General features: G+C 47.8%; 1 protein-coding gene across 3 annotated transcripts in view; it reads right to left on the bottom strand.

Moving 5' to 3' along the window:
* Window positions 1–16,053, bottom strand: part of LOC102695114 (uncharacterized) — a 60,191-nt gene that overhangs the window by 417 nt on the left and 43,721 nt on the right. For 2 of the 3 annotated variants that reach the window (XM_069187933.1, XM_069187935.1), the window contains 18 exons: window positions 15,191–15,348; window positions 14,538–14,790; window positions 14,256–14,424; window positions 13,600–13,868; window positions 12,568–12,725; window positions 11,478–11,754; window positions 11,223–11,385; window positions 10,127–10,395; window positions 9,804–9,958; window positions 9,357–9,624; window positions 8,382–8,544; window positions 4,074–4,342; window positions 2,858–3,003; window positions 1,842–2,136; window positions 1,584–1,746; window positions 1,223–1,494; window positions 858–997; window positions 474–726 (listed from right to left, as the gene is read on the bottom strand). In XM_069187933.1, the coding sequence (XP_069044034.1) occupies window positions 474–726; window positions 858–997; window positions 1,223–1,494; window positions 1,584–1,746; window positions 1,842–2,136; window positions 2,858–3,003; window positions 4,074–4,342; window positions 8,382–8,544; window positions 9,357–9,624; window positions 9,804–9,958; window positions 10,127–10,395; window positions 11,223–11,385; window positions 11,478–11,754; window positions 12,568–12,725; window positions 13,600–13,868; window positions 14,256–14,424; window positions 14,538–14,790; window positions 15,191–15,348 (3,840 nt within the window). The remainder of the gene's footprint in view (window positions 1–473; window positions 727–857; window positions 998–1,222; window positions 1,495–1,583; window positions 1,747–1,841; window positions 2,137–2,857; window positions 3,004–4,073; window positions 4,343–8,381; window positions 8,545–9,356; window positions 9,625–9,803; window positions 9,959–10,126; window positions 10,396–11,222; window positions 11,386–11,477; window positions 11,755–12,567; window positions 12,726–13,599; window positions 13,869–14,255; window positions 14,425–14,537; window positions 14,791–15,190; window positions 15,349–16,053) is intronic. The other variant, XM_069187934.1, reaches the window with a different exon arrangement.

Raw genomic sequence — 16,053 nt, 5'->3', positions numbered from 1 at the left:
CCTTTTGCATTAAAGTAGTTCAGGTGGGTAGCTGTGTCAGCATGCGTAGGCTGCAAAGGAACAAGTAATAGGTTTATTCCACGCTGAAAAAAGAAGAAAGAAAACACAACGTCTTGGCCGTGGAGCCTTCTTCAGGTGTGAGCCCTGTCTTTCTCACACCTGAATAAACCTATTACTTGTTCTTTTACAATAAATCTGTTTTCATGTAAATGTGGTACTTCCCGTGTACAGGGAGCCCTACAGAAGCTTGGTCGCTGTCAGAAATGCGAACTGCAGCCCTGTCCTCCACATTGGTGTCAGGAGTTACTGAATAACAATGACTGAGCTGAAGTGTTACACTGTCACAACACTTTCCCACATGTCGTCCCAACGTTGTGATTAGGTTGTCTGTTCATATTCCACCACTGGGACTCCCCAGTGCAGGTCCTCCTGACCCTAGGATATGCTCTCCCCAGCATGGTGGTTTTACTCACTGGTGGATGCCGCCGTTGCCGAGGGTGTCGTGCTGCAAGTGAACTTGCTGTCGGCGTCCGTGCCTCTCGAAGTGTAAGGCACAAAGCCCGGAGTGGCCGACCCAACCTGTTCGGAAATCCAGTCCTGGTACTGGGACACCCTGGTGTACACCCCGGGGAGGTTGGGACGGACACAGCCCTCTCCGACACTCACTACGCCAGCTTGGACCCAGAAGAAGTCCTGCTTGCAGACCAGGGGCCCCCCCGATTCTCCCTGTCCAGAGAAATGGAGACACAGCGCCGTCAGCAAAGAGGCTGAAGTGCGCTGCCGGTAATCATCAGTGAGCGAGGCGCAGGTGAGGACAGAGATGAAAGAGGAGGACAAGCAATTGCATGACAATTTACATGACAGGTGGCTGCCTGCAGCGCTCCGGCACAGATCATGTTGGCAGTGATGCTGTTCGCTCCGAGCGCCACATCGTTCAGGCACCCGCACTGCCTGTTCCCAATGACGGGCAGCTGCACGTCCTGCAGGTTCTGGTTCCCTGGGAAGGGCAAGACAAGACCTGTTGTTCACTCTTGCAAAACCCCCGTCCCGACACTTCCACAGGGGTTTGCACCCTTGCACCCTTTGTAAAAGAACCCAGGCTCATGTGTCTCCTGACTTATTCATGACGTTGAGGAATCTTAAAGAAGTCTCATGGATCACCAGCAGTGCGTGTGCAGTTGACCGCAAGGGCCAGGCAGATGGCCCTGGAAGAGTGCGCTACCTCCATCGGCTGTGGTCCCCCAGCCGGTGACCCAGCAGTTGGTCCCGTTGTAGAAGGAGCTGCTCTTGTCGGCCAGACAGACGGGCTGGATGTAGCTGGTGAAGGTGACAGGACTGCTCAATCTCAGCAGGGCGATGTCATTGTTCCTGGACTGGGAGTTGTAGTGTGGGTGCACGACGATCCGGTGGACCCCTCTGGACACTTCAGTGGGGTTAGGGCCCACCTGTGTTAGCCTGCCCAGGTACACTGTCCACTGACGGACAAAAGTGGAGCTGAAGAGAGAGGGATCATGATTGTCAGAATTCACAGCCCCCCCCCATCACTTCTTTCATTGAAAGATGGGGTCCGTGTTACTGCCTACCTTTGGAAGCAGTTGGCGGCTGTCAGCACCCACTGATTGTTGATCAGAGACCCTCCACACATGTGTCTCTTGTTCAGGTGCAGACTAGCCTGCCAGGGCCAGTACCCCTCCTGGACAGAGTGGTCCCCCACACTCCTGCTGCTGAGAACTGCCCAGCCACACACTGGAGGAATTGGGCATAAAGGGAAGTAGTCATCTGCTACTTACGGAAGTTAAACAAGCCTAACGGATGAACAGTGGGAGTGGATTGTCACTTACCGACTGGTATTATGACAGGTGCTGCTGGTGTAAAAGGAGGGGTGGTCACAGGTGCTTTGGTAGTAATGTTCGGCATGCAATTAAAACTGCTGTCAGGGTCTGTGCCATTGGAAGTGAAGGTCACAAAGCCCACACTGGCCGACCCAACCTGCTCATTAATCCAGTCCTTGTACTGGGACACCCTGGTGTACACCCTTGGGAGACTGGGCTGGGCACAACCCTCTCCGAAACCTACAACACCAGCCTGAATCCAGGAAGAGCCCTGCTTGCAGACCAGGGGTCCCCCTCCATCTCCCTAGAAGGAGAACAAGCATATTTTGCACTACCCTTTATCTATGAATATGCAGACACATCTTAATTGAAAACTTATACAGACACATACTTTCCAGACACACAAGAAGCAGTTAAATGTGAAAAGCCTTTAATTTAATGTTTCCTTGTTGTAAATTAAACTGAAAGAAATTCTTAAGTGAACAGATACACATAACAAGCAGCAGAATAACAAAAACCCTAATAAACTCATGCTATACAAAGAGATTAAATCAGACCCTATTATATACCCCCAAAGTCACACCTAACTCACCAACATCAACACAGACCCTAAAACAGACCCGACTCATGAGACACTCCTCACACAGAGAGATTAATATAGACCCTCATACAGACCCCAGAGACACTCCTCACACAGAGAGATTTATACAGACTCTCATACAGATCCCACAGACACTCCTCACACAGAGAGATGAATGCAGACCCTTATACACTCCTCACACAGAGAGATGAATACAGACCCCAATATAGACCCAGAGACACTCCTCACACAGAAAAATGAATACAGACCCTCATACAGATCCCTCAGACACTCCTCACAACACTAATACTGTATAGGCTTAATTAAAACTAATGCAGACTCGTATACACATATTTTACCATTTAAATATCACGCCAATTCTGAAAGAGTAAGAAGCAGAAGAGAGGACAGAATCTCAGAGGCAGTCAGGCTTTGCCTGTGCTACCTGGCAGGAGTCTTTTCCCCCCTGTGTCAGTCCAGCGCAGATCATGTTACTGGTGATGTTGTATTCAGAGTTCAGGCAGCTGCACTCCTGGTTTCCAATCACTGGCAGCTGCACCTCCTGTAGGGCACCTTGTTCTGGCAAAGAGCCTGCAAGAGACGAGAGGCTCCCACAGTTAGTCTTAAGAACAACTCCTTTGACCTTGAGGGTTAGGAAGAAGAAGGTTGCAGGTTCCCCAGAACAGACTGCTGTATCCTAAGAACAACTGTTTCATGCATGTCAGAGCAGAGAGTTCAAGTCAGTTTTCAATGGCTTTGCGATTTCTGAGTCAGCCCTGCCTGTAAAACATTTTGGAAAAGCCAAGGTCACTTTTTCTCCTGCCATTCTGATTATGATAAAGGTGGTTATTAGCACTACCTGCTAGGTAGACGTGATGTGCTTTTATGATGGTAGTATAGCTTTTGTCTTGCAGATGCTACTAGTATTCCAGCTACAATACTAGTGGTGATCAGAAACACACCTGGTCAGCTACAGTGCGAAGAGGAAGCAAGACAGTTTGTGGACACTAGCACGGGGGAAGAGCTGAAGGAAGACAAACATGAAGTGACTGTATGCAGATGAGACACTGACAAACTTCGGGGGGGGTTGGGGGAGGGGGGGCGCCAGAATAATCTCATGCACGAATGCCTCACTACAGCAGCAGCCATATCACTTTGCAACTCACAACTGGCAACCCACTGAAGCTCAGCAGGTCTGAGGTCTGTGTGGGTCCTAATGCCCCAGTATATTGATGGGGACACTCTACTGTATAAAGGTGCCATCTTTTAGATGAGACGTAAGATGAGAGGTCCAGACTCTCTTTGGTCATTAAAAATCCCAGGGTTTTTTTATTGAAAAGAGTAGGGGTGTCACCCCGGTGTCCTGGCCAAATTTCCCCCTGGTCTTTACCCATCATGGACTCCTAATAACCCCCCTCTCTGAACTGGCTTCATCACTCTGCTCTCCTCCCCACTGAGAGCAGCTGTGTGTGAGCAGACTGGAGCATCACCTAGGTGGGGGGACACACTGGTGGGGTTGGAGGGGAGTCCCCATTACCTGTAAAGCGCTTTGAGTGGCGTCTCCAGAAGAGCACAATATGGGTGTAAGGAATTATTATTATTAAAACTCAGAGCTGCCCCATCCCAGTGAGTACTGTACAGTATGTCATTAGAATACACACCATCTCCTGCTGTGTAGCCCCAGCCAGTGACCCAGCAGCTGGTGCCATTGAGGAAGGAGCTGCTGTTGTCAGCCAGACAGATGGTTTGGATGTAGTCTGTGAAGGAGACGGGGCTGTCCAGCATCACCAGAGCGATGTCGTTCTCAAATGCCCAATTGTAGCTGGGGTGCATGGTGATCTTCTGGACCCGCCTGACCACTTCATTGGGGTTGGAGCCCACCTGTCTCTGCCTGCCCAGATACACTCTCCACAGAGTGGTACCAACATACCTGGAATAAGAGAGAGGTTACTCGCACAGAAATAAGTACCAAGAGCACGACCATGAATTCACTTGTGTTATTCTGATACAATCAACGAAATGTCACTGGGGCGATTGTGATAGGATACGATATGGATCAGATCTCCCGAAGGGATATCCCCCAATTCTACGTACAAGCTGAATCCTGAAGTTGAAAACTGCGATGCATGTGTTATGCTGCAGTCCCCGAGAATCAGAGCTGTGGGGAAAAGAGAGCTGAGCTCCAAGCGCAGGGTATCGGAGTATTGGGGAGTATCGGGGTATCGGAGCAGCCTCAGGGATCTTCGGACGGAATGACAGAAACGGGTCCAGGCTGTTTGGGAGATTGATGAAGGCAGATGTGAGCAACAGAAGAAGGGATAAGCTGTTAACGAGAAGCAGAGAGAAGTAAACAGCAGGGGGGAAAGCAATGAAACTGTCTGCCTCGAGGCGAATACTCCCTGTCGGCACTAGAGGGGACTGGCGAGCCGATGCAGACAGGGGACCGCAGGAGAGGTGTGGAAAGAAAAAAAGAACCGGCCGTCAGCTTTCAGGCTGATTCCCTCAGCAAAAGTAACCGGCGCAGTCCTGGAAACCCTGGACAAGCTATGGAAAATGAAATGTCATTTTTCCAGACCTGGAAAAGTTTTGAAAAAAGATCAAATACCCATGAAGTTTTGGAGAAGCCATGGAAGTGTGTCTTAATTGACCCAAAATGATCACGGCTGCATCATTTAACTTGGTTGGCAAAGTTTTAAAAAGAGGCGACGGCATTGCCGTTGCTAACATGACACGGGATAGCGTGGCGCCAGACCCTCTCGTGGGAATTTTACAGTGAGCCGTGAGCTAGCTGTCCGCCCGGGTCAGAATGCCCGGTAAGGGTGTTTTCAGTGACCTCTGGTTAGCAGATGGAAAATACAAGGTATGGCTCCAAAAAAGATGAAAACCCAGGAGGTGCGAGATGTAAATTATGCAGGAAAAGAAGTTATGGAAAAGTCATGGAACAGTTTGGGAAGTATGAGTGGGAACTCTGCCGGTGGTAAAAGGGGCTGGCGAGCTTACGCCGATAAGGCGACTACAGGAGTGGAAAAATCCAAAAGGACAGGAAAATGCAGCAGGTGGAGGGAATCCCAGCTCATTCGGGGACGAAAGGCTGGAGGCTGCAGCTCACTCAGTGAGGTGAGCAGGGGGACTTAAAACACCTGATCCTGGAGCGGATTTAAACCTGTGTCACCCATAACACGGAGATAATATGTACTAAGTCAGCGAGTTGTATACAAACGGCACGAATGCTGGATGCAAGCGCTATGGAAGAAGCAAAATGCTTAAGTGCCAGAATGGACAAACATTCATCCATTTTCACAGCCACAGCCCATCCCAACAAGCAAAGGGCGCAAGGCAGGGTACACCCTGGACAGGACTCCTGTCCATCATAGGGCACACACACACACACACACACACACACTATGGACAGGACGCCAGTCCATCACTAGACACACACAGACACACTCACATACCCTAGACAGGACCCTAGTCCATCACAGGGCACAGACAGACACCCTGGACAGGACGCCAGTCCATCACAAGCCATACACACACAGACACACACACACACACACACACACACACACACACACACCCTGGACAGGATGCCAGTCCATCACAGGCTACACACAGACACACACTCTCACACACCCTGGACAGGACGCCACTCCATCACAGGCCACACACAGACACACACCCTCACACCAGGGCCAGTTTTCCCAGACGTCAATTAACCTACAGTACCAGCATGTCTTTGGACTGCGGAAGAAAAGTAGCCATGCCAGGTCTGGAATTGAACCCAGAGCTGCAAGGCAGCACAGCCAAGCACTCCTAACCACTGCACCACCAATGAACACACACGGATTTAGAATTTAGACAAGCAATGTAATAATACATGCAGATATTAGTCCCGTGCAGGATGGCACATGGATGGGGGTGCGAACTACATCATCGATATAAACGTGCAGTGGAGTATGAGGGCTGGCCATGAGAAGAGGCACATTTCAAGGAAAGGAAGGAAAGTGAAGAGAATGCAATGTGTTAAAGGAAAAGAACAGGAAAAGGTTCATTCCATGCCAGAAGGTAAAGAAAAGAAACAAAACGTTCCAGCTCTGGAGCTTTCGTCCTGTGTTTCTTTACCTCTTGGTGTGGAATGAACATTTACCATTTTCCTTTTTGTAGCCTGCACATGCTGACATAGCCCCCTACTTGAACCCTGTCAAATTACAGCTCACTTAGGATACTGCACCGCAGAAGGATATTACATCTCCAGAACCTGCAGCCAGAATAACTCCAGGTGTCCCGTACAGCTGCGCGGTAGATAAAGAACATTTCTGCAGCAGTGAACCGGAGAGATTATGGGGGCCGTTCATGAGGACACCACACAGCCCTGAGAGGTGTGGGTGTCAGCATAGCTTTCTTTCCGGACCCTATGAAGACGACTCAATCCAGGGATAAGGGAAGAAATCACAGAGAAAAAGGCATGCAGGAGACGGGAATGAGAACAGGGGGGCGTGCCCATGGAGTGCTGGTGGTCGGGGGAGGTGTGGCCGAGGCAAACGATCCAGGGATGAGTCCAAAGGGAAATCCAAAACGGGGCAAAAGTCCAAAGCCAGGTGATCTATCCAAGACAGACGATTAAAACCAGAACCGGGTCGGGACCGGCAGGGGAAACGGGAACAGGAACAGGGACAGGAACTAAAACCTTGACGGGACCAGGCACTTCCAGGTCCCGGGCTCACCTGGTACGGGAACCAATGCAGAGCCTGGAATAGCGGCAGCGTCTGGCTTTTAAGGGGGAACTGAAAAGGGGGCTGGAACAGGGAGCAGGTGCTGGAGATGAGTGGAAAAACAAGGAAGGGCTGGAGTGCCCTTAAGAGGAGGGGTTTGCGACCGTGACAGCGGGCATCTCTAGTTCAGCAGTGAAGCAGTGAAGCAAGGATTCGAGGCACTGCTATGAGTTATGAAGAGCGAATTGAGTATCTGCGTTACCAGATCAGCCTCCTAGAGCAGTGGACGGTTCTTCCAATCGAGGGTGGCAAGCATGTGGAAACTGCTGCTCAGAAAGCAGTATCTCTTTTTACTGAAAAAAAATCCTTGATCGGTTAGCTTTGGGCCACCATATACTGTAAGCATGGTAGGTCAAAGGAAATTGCTTGTTTGTACTCATTATTACGTTCAGATACATTCTGAACATTTATTATTATCTTGGGATGATGCAATTAATGGGGTGCTGCAAGGGCTCATATCAGGACCACTGATCTTCTCATTTAGAAACCTGATATAGTAAGAAAACAATAGAGAAGCTGCAGGGGAAGATCAGAAAGATGTAGATAAAATTCAGGACTGGATAAACACCTGGAAAATGTTGATTAACATAACATAGAGAAGAGTGTGACGTGCAGGTAGCACGAAATGTATAGACTGTACGCAATGAGAAGAGTGGAGTTTGAAGAAGCTACACATAATTAACGCACATCATTTACATGTTCTGCACCCTGGAGGTCTACACAGGCACTAAATGTACTACTTAGTCACAGAAAGTGCACAATTAAAAATCAAATTAATTTTACGTAGGTTACTAAATCTACAGCTGTGTGAATTTTTATACAACTGCATTTTTTGTAGTATAGTTGCATTTTGGGGAAAAAAACAGCTAAGGTTTAATTCCGTGCTGAAAGTAATGTTTGTAATGTTTCGGCTGTGGTGCCTTCTTCAGATGTGTGTTAAAGAGGTTAAGTAGCAGATAAATAGGTTGTAGTTTTTGTTTTGTTCTGTGGTAAAAAGAACAGGTCATTAATGACATCTAACAACATCAGAGATCTGAAGTCCAGGCAGGATAAAATGCAGAAGACTGAAAGAACTGAAGCCAAGACTGAGAATAATGATTAAAACGCAGAAATCTCTATGACCCCTAAAATAAATGTATACTTTACAATTGAGCCAATTTAACGTTTAGAGGTGCCGTTTCTGTTTTTTTTGCTTACTCTGTGAAGCAGTGTCCAGCGGACAGCACCCACTGGTGGTTGATCAGCGACCCCCCACACACATGGCTCCCACTCCAGTGCAGGCTGGCCTGCCAGGGCCAGTACCCCTCCTGAGCAGAGTCACCCCCCATGATCCTGGGACTGAGGGGCACCTGACCACACTCTTCAAGAACAAGACAGAGAGAGGAAACACGAAGACAAAAGCGATATATCGGCACTGCAATAGGAGTGAAAACAAGAGTGTCTGTTTCATGCACAACAGAATCAACCTGTTACCTACCAAATGCTGTTATGGGAAGACTACAGTCAATTGTCAGTGTCTGTGCCACTGGACGTGAAGGTCACAAAAGCCTTCATAGTTTCGTAATGTGTTTGTTAACTAACTGGATTTAGTGTAGTCAAATTTGGTGGTCAAACAACATGAGAAAGCAGTCTGTCATAATTGCTCTAAGTCTTGCTATTGCATGACCCTTGGATCCCCAGAATGTGATTCTATCATCTGAATCTAAATGGAGTCGCTTGATGTCGCATGCACCTTTTTAGAGCAGAACTAGAGACCACAGCCAGCTGCAAAGTAATTCCAGCTCTTGGAGAGCTCTGGAAACGCTTTATGTCATTATTACTGAAGGGCCCTGGCAAATAGCTGAAGAAATTACAGCTCGACTGAATGGCCTGCAAGAGCTTTCCACAGAAAGCCTATAAGAAGAAACTAGGTGAGTGGTGTTGTTAACTGGAAAATATGACCTATTTTGTTATGGACATTCATATTTAATATATTGATTCACAAGGGACGGTGTTCAATCCCTTCTGCTGTTTATTAGAGGTTGAACATCTGTCATGTCTAATGCTCCCATGTACAGTATCATCACCAAGTCACTGAGAAAACAGCAGTTCGGCTTGTTGAGATGGGTGGATTTGTGTAATCCTTTTCTCATACCACACACTCTCACGTTGGATATATTGGATTTTACTCACTGGGGCCTGTAGGTGTGGGAGGGGCAGTGGGCACTGCTGCTGTGGCACCACAGGTGAAGCTGCTGTCGGCGTCTGTGCCACTGGAGGTGAAGGTCACAAAGCCTGTGGCTCCCGACCCCACTTGTCCGTTAATCCAGTCCCGGTACTGGGACACCCTGGTGTACACTCCTGGGAGATTGGGACGAGCACAGCCCTCTCCAAAACTCACAATACCAGCCTGAACCCAGGCAGAGCCCTGCTTGCAGACCAGGGGACCCCCTGAGTCTCCCTAAAGACAGATAAAAGACTGTTAGAACAGGCAGACTGACCACACAGTGTTGTCCACTGACACCAGTCTGTGTCTGGTGAAACTACCAGTACAGAGCATTGACCCAACAAGAGCACTGTGTGGTGCAGCTCAACACTTTTAAACAGTGAGATGCTTAGAGAAAAGGCTTTTCCAGCTACCTGGCAGGAGTCCTTGCCCCCCTGCAGCACTCCCGCACAGATCATGTTGCCAGTGACACTGTTCGCTCCGAAGACCACATCATTCAGACACCCACACTGCCTGTTCCCAATGATGGGCAGCTGGACCTCCTGCAGGGTCGAGGGTAGAGTTGTCCCTGGAAGACAAGACAGTCTGTTACTACCATAAAGTGCCCACAAGCTGGAACTCATCTCTGGGAAGGGCAACTGGGTGTCAGTACAGCTTTAAACTGTACAGCTTTAAACCGTCAGTTGAAAGAAGAAAGGTTTTGACAAAGGAATGTGTTTCACTGGGATAGACTCACCACCTTCAACTGTGTCTCCCCAGCCAGTGACCCAGCAGCTGGTCCCATTGTAGAAGGAGCTGCTGGTATCAGCCAGACAGACGGGCTGGATGTTGTTGTTGAAGGAGACAGAACTGCTCAGTTTCATCAGGGCGATGTCATTGTTATTGGTTGAGGAGTCATAGTTTGGATGCTTGATGATCTGCTGGACCCCCCTGGACACCGTGTTGGTGCTAGAGCCCGTGTCTGTCACTCCCAGATACACTGTCCATTGACTCTGAGTTGTGGAGCTGGAGAGTGAAAGAGTGGAGAACGTGAGAAGAGTTGAAGCATTTCTGAGGGCACAAATAGTTCCTCACTGGCCAGTGTGACGTTACGCTCTTTTTATTTATTTTGGTTTACTCCCCTCCCTTGCAGGAATCCATTTTATTAAAAAGGGGGCTGATTTAAGTTTCTCTCTCTGGATGGGCTGGAGAGAGAGTAACAGTTTTAAATGCCGCTACGGGACGTCCTGTGAAGAGAAGTGTGGAATAAACTACGGTGAATTTCTGGTTTGTAGTTTTTGGTAAACGTGAGATCTGTCGGGTTTGTCTATTTGCCTGTGAGGGGATTGGGATTGTTGTGGCTCCTGTGTGTTATTTTGTTTTCTGTTACAGCTCAGTTTAGTGTAGTAAGGTAGCTTGCGGAAGACTTTTCTTTGGCTTTGCCACATTTTTTCTTCAGGAATCGGGTTTAGCGGGTATTGGGGTGATAGTTAGTGCAGGAGTTGTTTGTTTTTCGTTCACTTTACCCCTGTGTTTTTTTTTTACCTTAGCGTTTTCCCCATCCTACATCCTGTTGTTTGTATTCGCGTCTTATTAACCCTGACTCATCTGTTAGTCCCCATTTGCCCCCAGACTGAGCCATTTTGGGGACATAACAGTGAATGGACAGTGCAGGAAGAGATATAGAGCTAATTCATCACTTATAATCATGAAACTCTGTAAGTCAGATTTACTCTGACACTTTAAGAGCTCATCAGCATTTTTCCAGTCTGTACTTTTCCCACTCAGTCCACAGTCATCACAATCTGCTGTTCCTGTCAGCCCTGACAGAGGGGGTCCTGTTTCTTTCCTACCCTGAAAAGCAGTGTGCTGCAGTCAGCACCCACTGGCTGTTGATGAGGGTCCCCCCACATGTGTGAGCCCCATTCAGACGCAGACTGGCCTGCCAGGGCCAGGACCCCGGCTGGGCAGACTGGCCCCCAACGATCCTGGTGTTGAGGACAGCCTGTCCACAGACTGGAGGAAGAAGACGACAACAGGAAAGATAAGTGATCTAATGATGTCTGAGTCTGGTATTTTATGAACAGATGAATCAAGCTGTGACCTACCAGGTGGTGTTAAGGTAGTTGGCAGTGTACTGGTTGGTGGAGGTGTCGTTGTAGAGAACAGACTACAGTTATAATTGTCAGAGTCTGTGCCACTGGATGTGAAGGTCACATAGCCTGGAGAAGAAGCCGACCCCACCACTCCATTAATCCACTTCTGGAACCGGGAGACTTTGGTGTAAATCCAGGGAAAACTGGACTGGTAACATTCATAGCTCACAATACCAGCTTGTACCCAGGCAGAGCCCTGCTTACAGACCAGTGGACCCCCTGAATCTCCCTGAGAGAGAGAAACATAGGCAGGTTATTACACACTTACTCACTTACTACGGTGTATGAACATGCAGGGAGAGAGTCAAGGGTGAAGACGCACTGTCAGAATGCTTTAATAGAGAGACTGAGAGTCTCTGAGAAGAAGGACAAGATGAAGACTGATGGTCCCACAACACTGGAACTTCAGCGAGGCCGTGTGACAATACCCACACTCACAGTCTTGCTTCCTTCATGTGCACGTTCCTGCTCAAGTTAGCAAGGGCTTTGGGTGCCCCATTTCTATATTTGTGTTTCACAAGAGTGCTCAGGAGCGCCCCCAATGGGCCCTTAACGCTCCCTTCTCTGAAGTCTGCATCAGAGTGGACTCCCCTGAAGGGAATCACCCCCAATTCCTCAGGAGTGGAGTTAGAATTAGTGTTAGTAAATGTATTTATTTTTACTGATTTAAAACTCATTTACAAAAAAACAAATTCCATTATGCTATGTTCCTCATACTGTTGTTTCTGTACTGGGACAGATTAGATTAAATGTACAATATTTAGAAGTGCAAAGCTTAAGTAGCATCAATGGACAGGATTTTGACTCGTGTGACCAGCAAGAGACTTTACCCAAGGGTGTCCCATTACCCTGTTTATAACGGTGAAGACTCACACACTTGAAATCCACACTCACACTACATCATACAAGGGCGGTCTTGGAGGAAGGGCTGATGGCACAGTGTGAGGATTGGGACACCCCCTGAGTTAGAAACAGGAAAAGAGGAACAGAGGAGGGGAGGAATAAGATGATGGAAAACACAAGGAGCAGCAAGTGTTCGTACATAGCAGGGGCCCTTCCAGTCTCCCAGCACTCCAGCACAGATCATGCGGTCAGTGACAACGTTCCTTCCATAGGTTAGGCTGCTGGCACAGCCACACTCTCCGTTCCCAATGATAGGCAGCTGGACCTCCTGGAGGGTCTGGTTCCCAGACAGAGGTGCTGGAAGACAAGAGAGATCCCAAACAGTGTGTGAGATTGATGGCTGATTGCTATTACCCAATTCTTCCTTCTTTAAGGCATCTCCCACCTACCCAGTCTAACAGTAACAGTATCCCAGCAGCTGTTCATTCTAATTCTTATAATGATGAACTGAGACAATGGCATATAAAGGGATAATGTACTTTTTAGTTTTTGCATTATCTCTGGTAAGATCAGCGCTTTAAAAACCTCCCTCACTTGCAGGAATGAAGGAGGGAGACAGCTATAAGAGTGAAGTTAAGGTGGAGGGAGTACAAGACTAGAATTTGACCTCCTCTTGAATTTCTGTTAAATGTCATGAGTTGAATGTGACAAAACTAATATTTCCTTTTGGGATCTCACTCAATAAAGTTTAACATACCACAGGATGACCACATTTATTTAGAACATCTCGGTCGTGCTTTAAAAATTTTAGAGATATTGTGAAGCATCCAGTTATCACACAATAACACAGAATACTGGAAAAGCTTATATCTGCTCACAACTACAAACCCTACAACTACACACAGGGAGAATGAGAAAGTATTCTGGCCTGCCCATTTGAGTGCAGGTTGTTGCTTCCTCCCCAATGTCACCAGGACCCGAGAAACACCGTGCTGACCCATCCTACCCTAGGTCAATGACACTCAGTGAACTGAGTCGACAGCTGCTGGGAGCCACAGTCACAGAGCCCAGCCTGTGCTTGGAAGAACATTTTGATCAGTTGAGTCACTGCAGAAACACAGACCTATCATCTTTTCACAGGCTGCAAGTGCAAGACACTATGTGTTTGAGGACGACATACTGTAACAAGCACATCAGTCAAGTAGACTTTTAATCAAGGAGATAAACTCACAGTTTCCGCCAGTGTATCCCCAGCCTGCGACCCAGCAGCTGGTCCCAGTGAAGAAGGAGCTGCTGTTTTCTGCCAGACAGATGGGCTGGATGTAAGCAGTGAAGGTGACGGGGCTGCTCAGTTTCACCAGAGCGATGTTGTTCTCCCGATTCGAATAGTAAGATTCAGGGTGCAAGATGAACTGCCACACCTTCCTGGACACTTCGTGGGGGTTAGAGCCCACCTGTCTCTGCCGGCCCAGATACACTGTCACTTGACTGAGATCATACCTGGAGAAAGATGAGGGAAATTGCTAGCAGAAAATGGTATAAAATAATTTGTGATCCTGCATGAATTCTGAACGCTGCAGCTAGATCATTGACCTAATTTTCTCTATAGACTTCTACAAATACTGAGATCAGACTCTCTTGGTGCAGGACACTCCACCGAGGGCTGGGAAAGTGACTTCTTATGTCATTGTTAAATGCTAGTTCTGAACACTGGAGCTGTGTTCACACTGCTGAAGTATAGTTCTGAAAGATCTTTAATTGGTCCAATTAATAGAATTGTTCTTCCAGTAATCTGAAAAAAGTCAGTACGTGTTTGGTTCAGGGCTACAAGCAGATGTTTCATAAATGCCACTGACAGTCCCAAAGACCAATAAAAACTTCACATACCAGTACCAGTTCAAACAGCTGGCAGAAGTCAGGACCCACTGGTGGTTGATCAGAGATCCGCCACACCTGTGTTGCCCATAGTAATGTATGCTGACCTGCCAGGGCCAGTACCCTTCTGGGGCAGAGACACCCCCCACAATCCTTGTATTGAGGGACGCCCGCCCACACTCTGGAGGAACAGGACAGAGAGACAAGAATAGTCGTGGCTACCTGTTTACTCTAAAACTAGTACGCCGGTATTAGTCTATAGTGAGTCAGTTACTTGACTACACCATCACCTACCACTGGGAGCTATTGGAGTCGCGTTGAATGGAGAGCAGGTGAAGTTGCTGTCCGGGTCCGGGCCAGTGGAAGTGAAGGTCACAAAGCCCGGAGAGGCCAATCCCACCTGAACTTTAATCCAGTCTTTGTACTGCGACACCCTGGTATACACTCCAGGAATACTGGAACTGATACAGCCCTTCTCAAAACTCACGATTCCAGCCTGAACCCAGGAAGAGCCCTGCTTACAGATCAAGGGACCTCCTCCATCTCCCTGGAGAGAGAAACAGTTTTAATACAGACACACTGACTGAACACTCCATTACATTAACACTGCACTGAGAGAGAGGGGTTAATACAGACACACTGACTGGAGACACCAGTACATTAACACTGCACTGAGAGAGAGGGGTTAATACAGACACACTGACTGGACACTCCAGTACATTAACACTGCACTGAGAGAGAGGGGTTAATACAGACACACTGACTGGACAGTCCAGTACATTAACACTGCACTGAGAGAGAGGGGGGTTAATACAGACTCACTGACTGGACACTAAAGACAGGAGCATATAACAATGTGATGGCTGAATACAGCACTCTTCAATACTGAAGTCTACCAGAGGGACACAGGGACAGAGCAGTGTAAAAGACAAAAGAAGAGTTGATACCATGCAGACGTCCTTCCTCCCCTCCAGCTCTCCAGCACAGATCATGTTTTCATTCACGGCTTTTGGTCCGTAAACGGGGTCGATGTCACACCCACACTGCCTGTTCCCAATGATGGGCAGCTGGACCTCCAGGAGCGTCCGGTTCCCTGACAGAGCAGCTGAAATACAAGAGGGGCTGTCAGACCTCCACGGGTCTCCCTGGTGATTGTTATACAAATCTGTAATTGTGATGAAAGCCAGTTTCTAATGAACCACAGCCGTTATATCAGATACTTATATTTGCATATAGAATTACTGTATATGTATATAAATGCTTACACAGGTGGGTAGCTGCGTCAGCATGCATAGTCTGTAAAGGAACAAGTAATAGGTTTTATCCATGCTAAAGAGAGAAGAAAGAAAACACAACATTTCAGCTATGGAGCCTTCTTCGGGTGTCACACCACAGCAGAAACGTTGTGTTTTCTTTCTTCTCTTTTTAGCATGAAATAAACCCATTACTTTTTCCTGTAATGTTACAGGTCTGTTGTCCTGTATTGTAAAAGGCTGTTGTACTGCACTGGGACTGTAGCTCCTATTGAAACAGGCTGTTGTACTGTACTGGGACTGTAGCTCCTATTGTAACAGGAGTGTTGTACTGTACTGGGACAATAGCTCCTATAGTAACAGAATGTCTGTACTGTACTGGGACTGTCGCTCCTATTGCAACAGGACTGTTGTACTGTACTGGGACTGTAGCCCCTATTGTAACAGGACTGTTGTAGTGTAATAAAAAGAGCTCACACCCGGAGAAGGCTTCTCAGCCAAAACATTGTGTTTTCTCTCTTCTCTTTTCAACTTGGAATAAACCTTTTACTTGTTCC

The sequence above is a fragment of the Lepisosteus oculatus genome, chromosome 4 (genome assembly GCF_040954835.1).
Source record: "Lepisosteus oculatus isolate fLepOcu1 chromosome 4, fLepOcu1.hap2, whole genome shotgun sequence".
Taxonomy (NCBI): domain Eukaryota; kingdom Metazoa; phylum Chordata; class Actinopteri; order Semionotiformes; family Lepisosteidae; genus Lepisosteus; species Lepisosteus oculatus.
The sequence above is the reverse complement of the archived record's forward strand: the minus strand, read 5'-3'. Positions and strand labels throughout refer to the sequence as shown.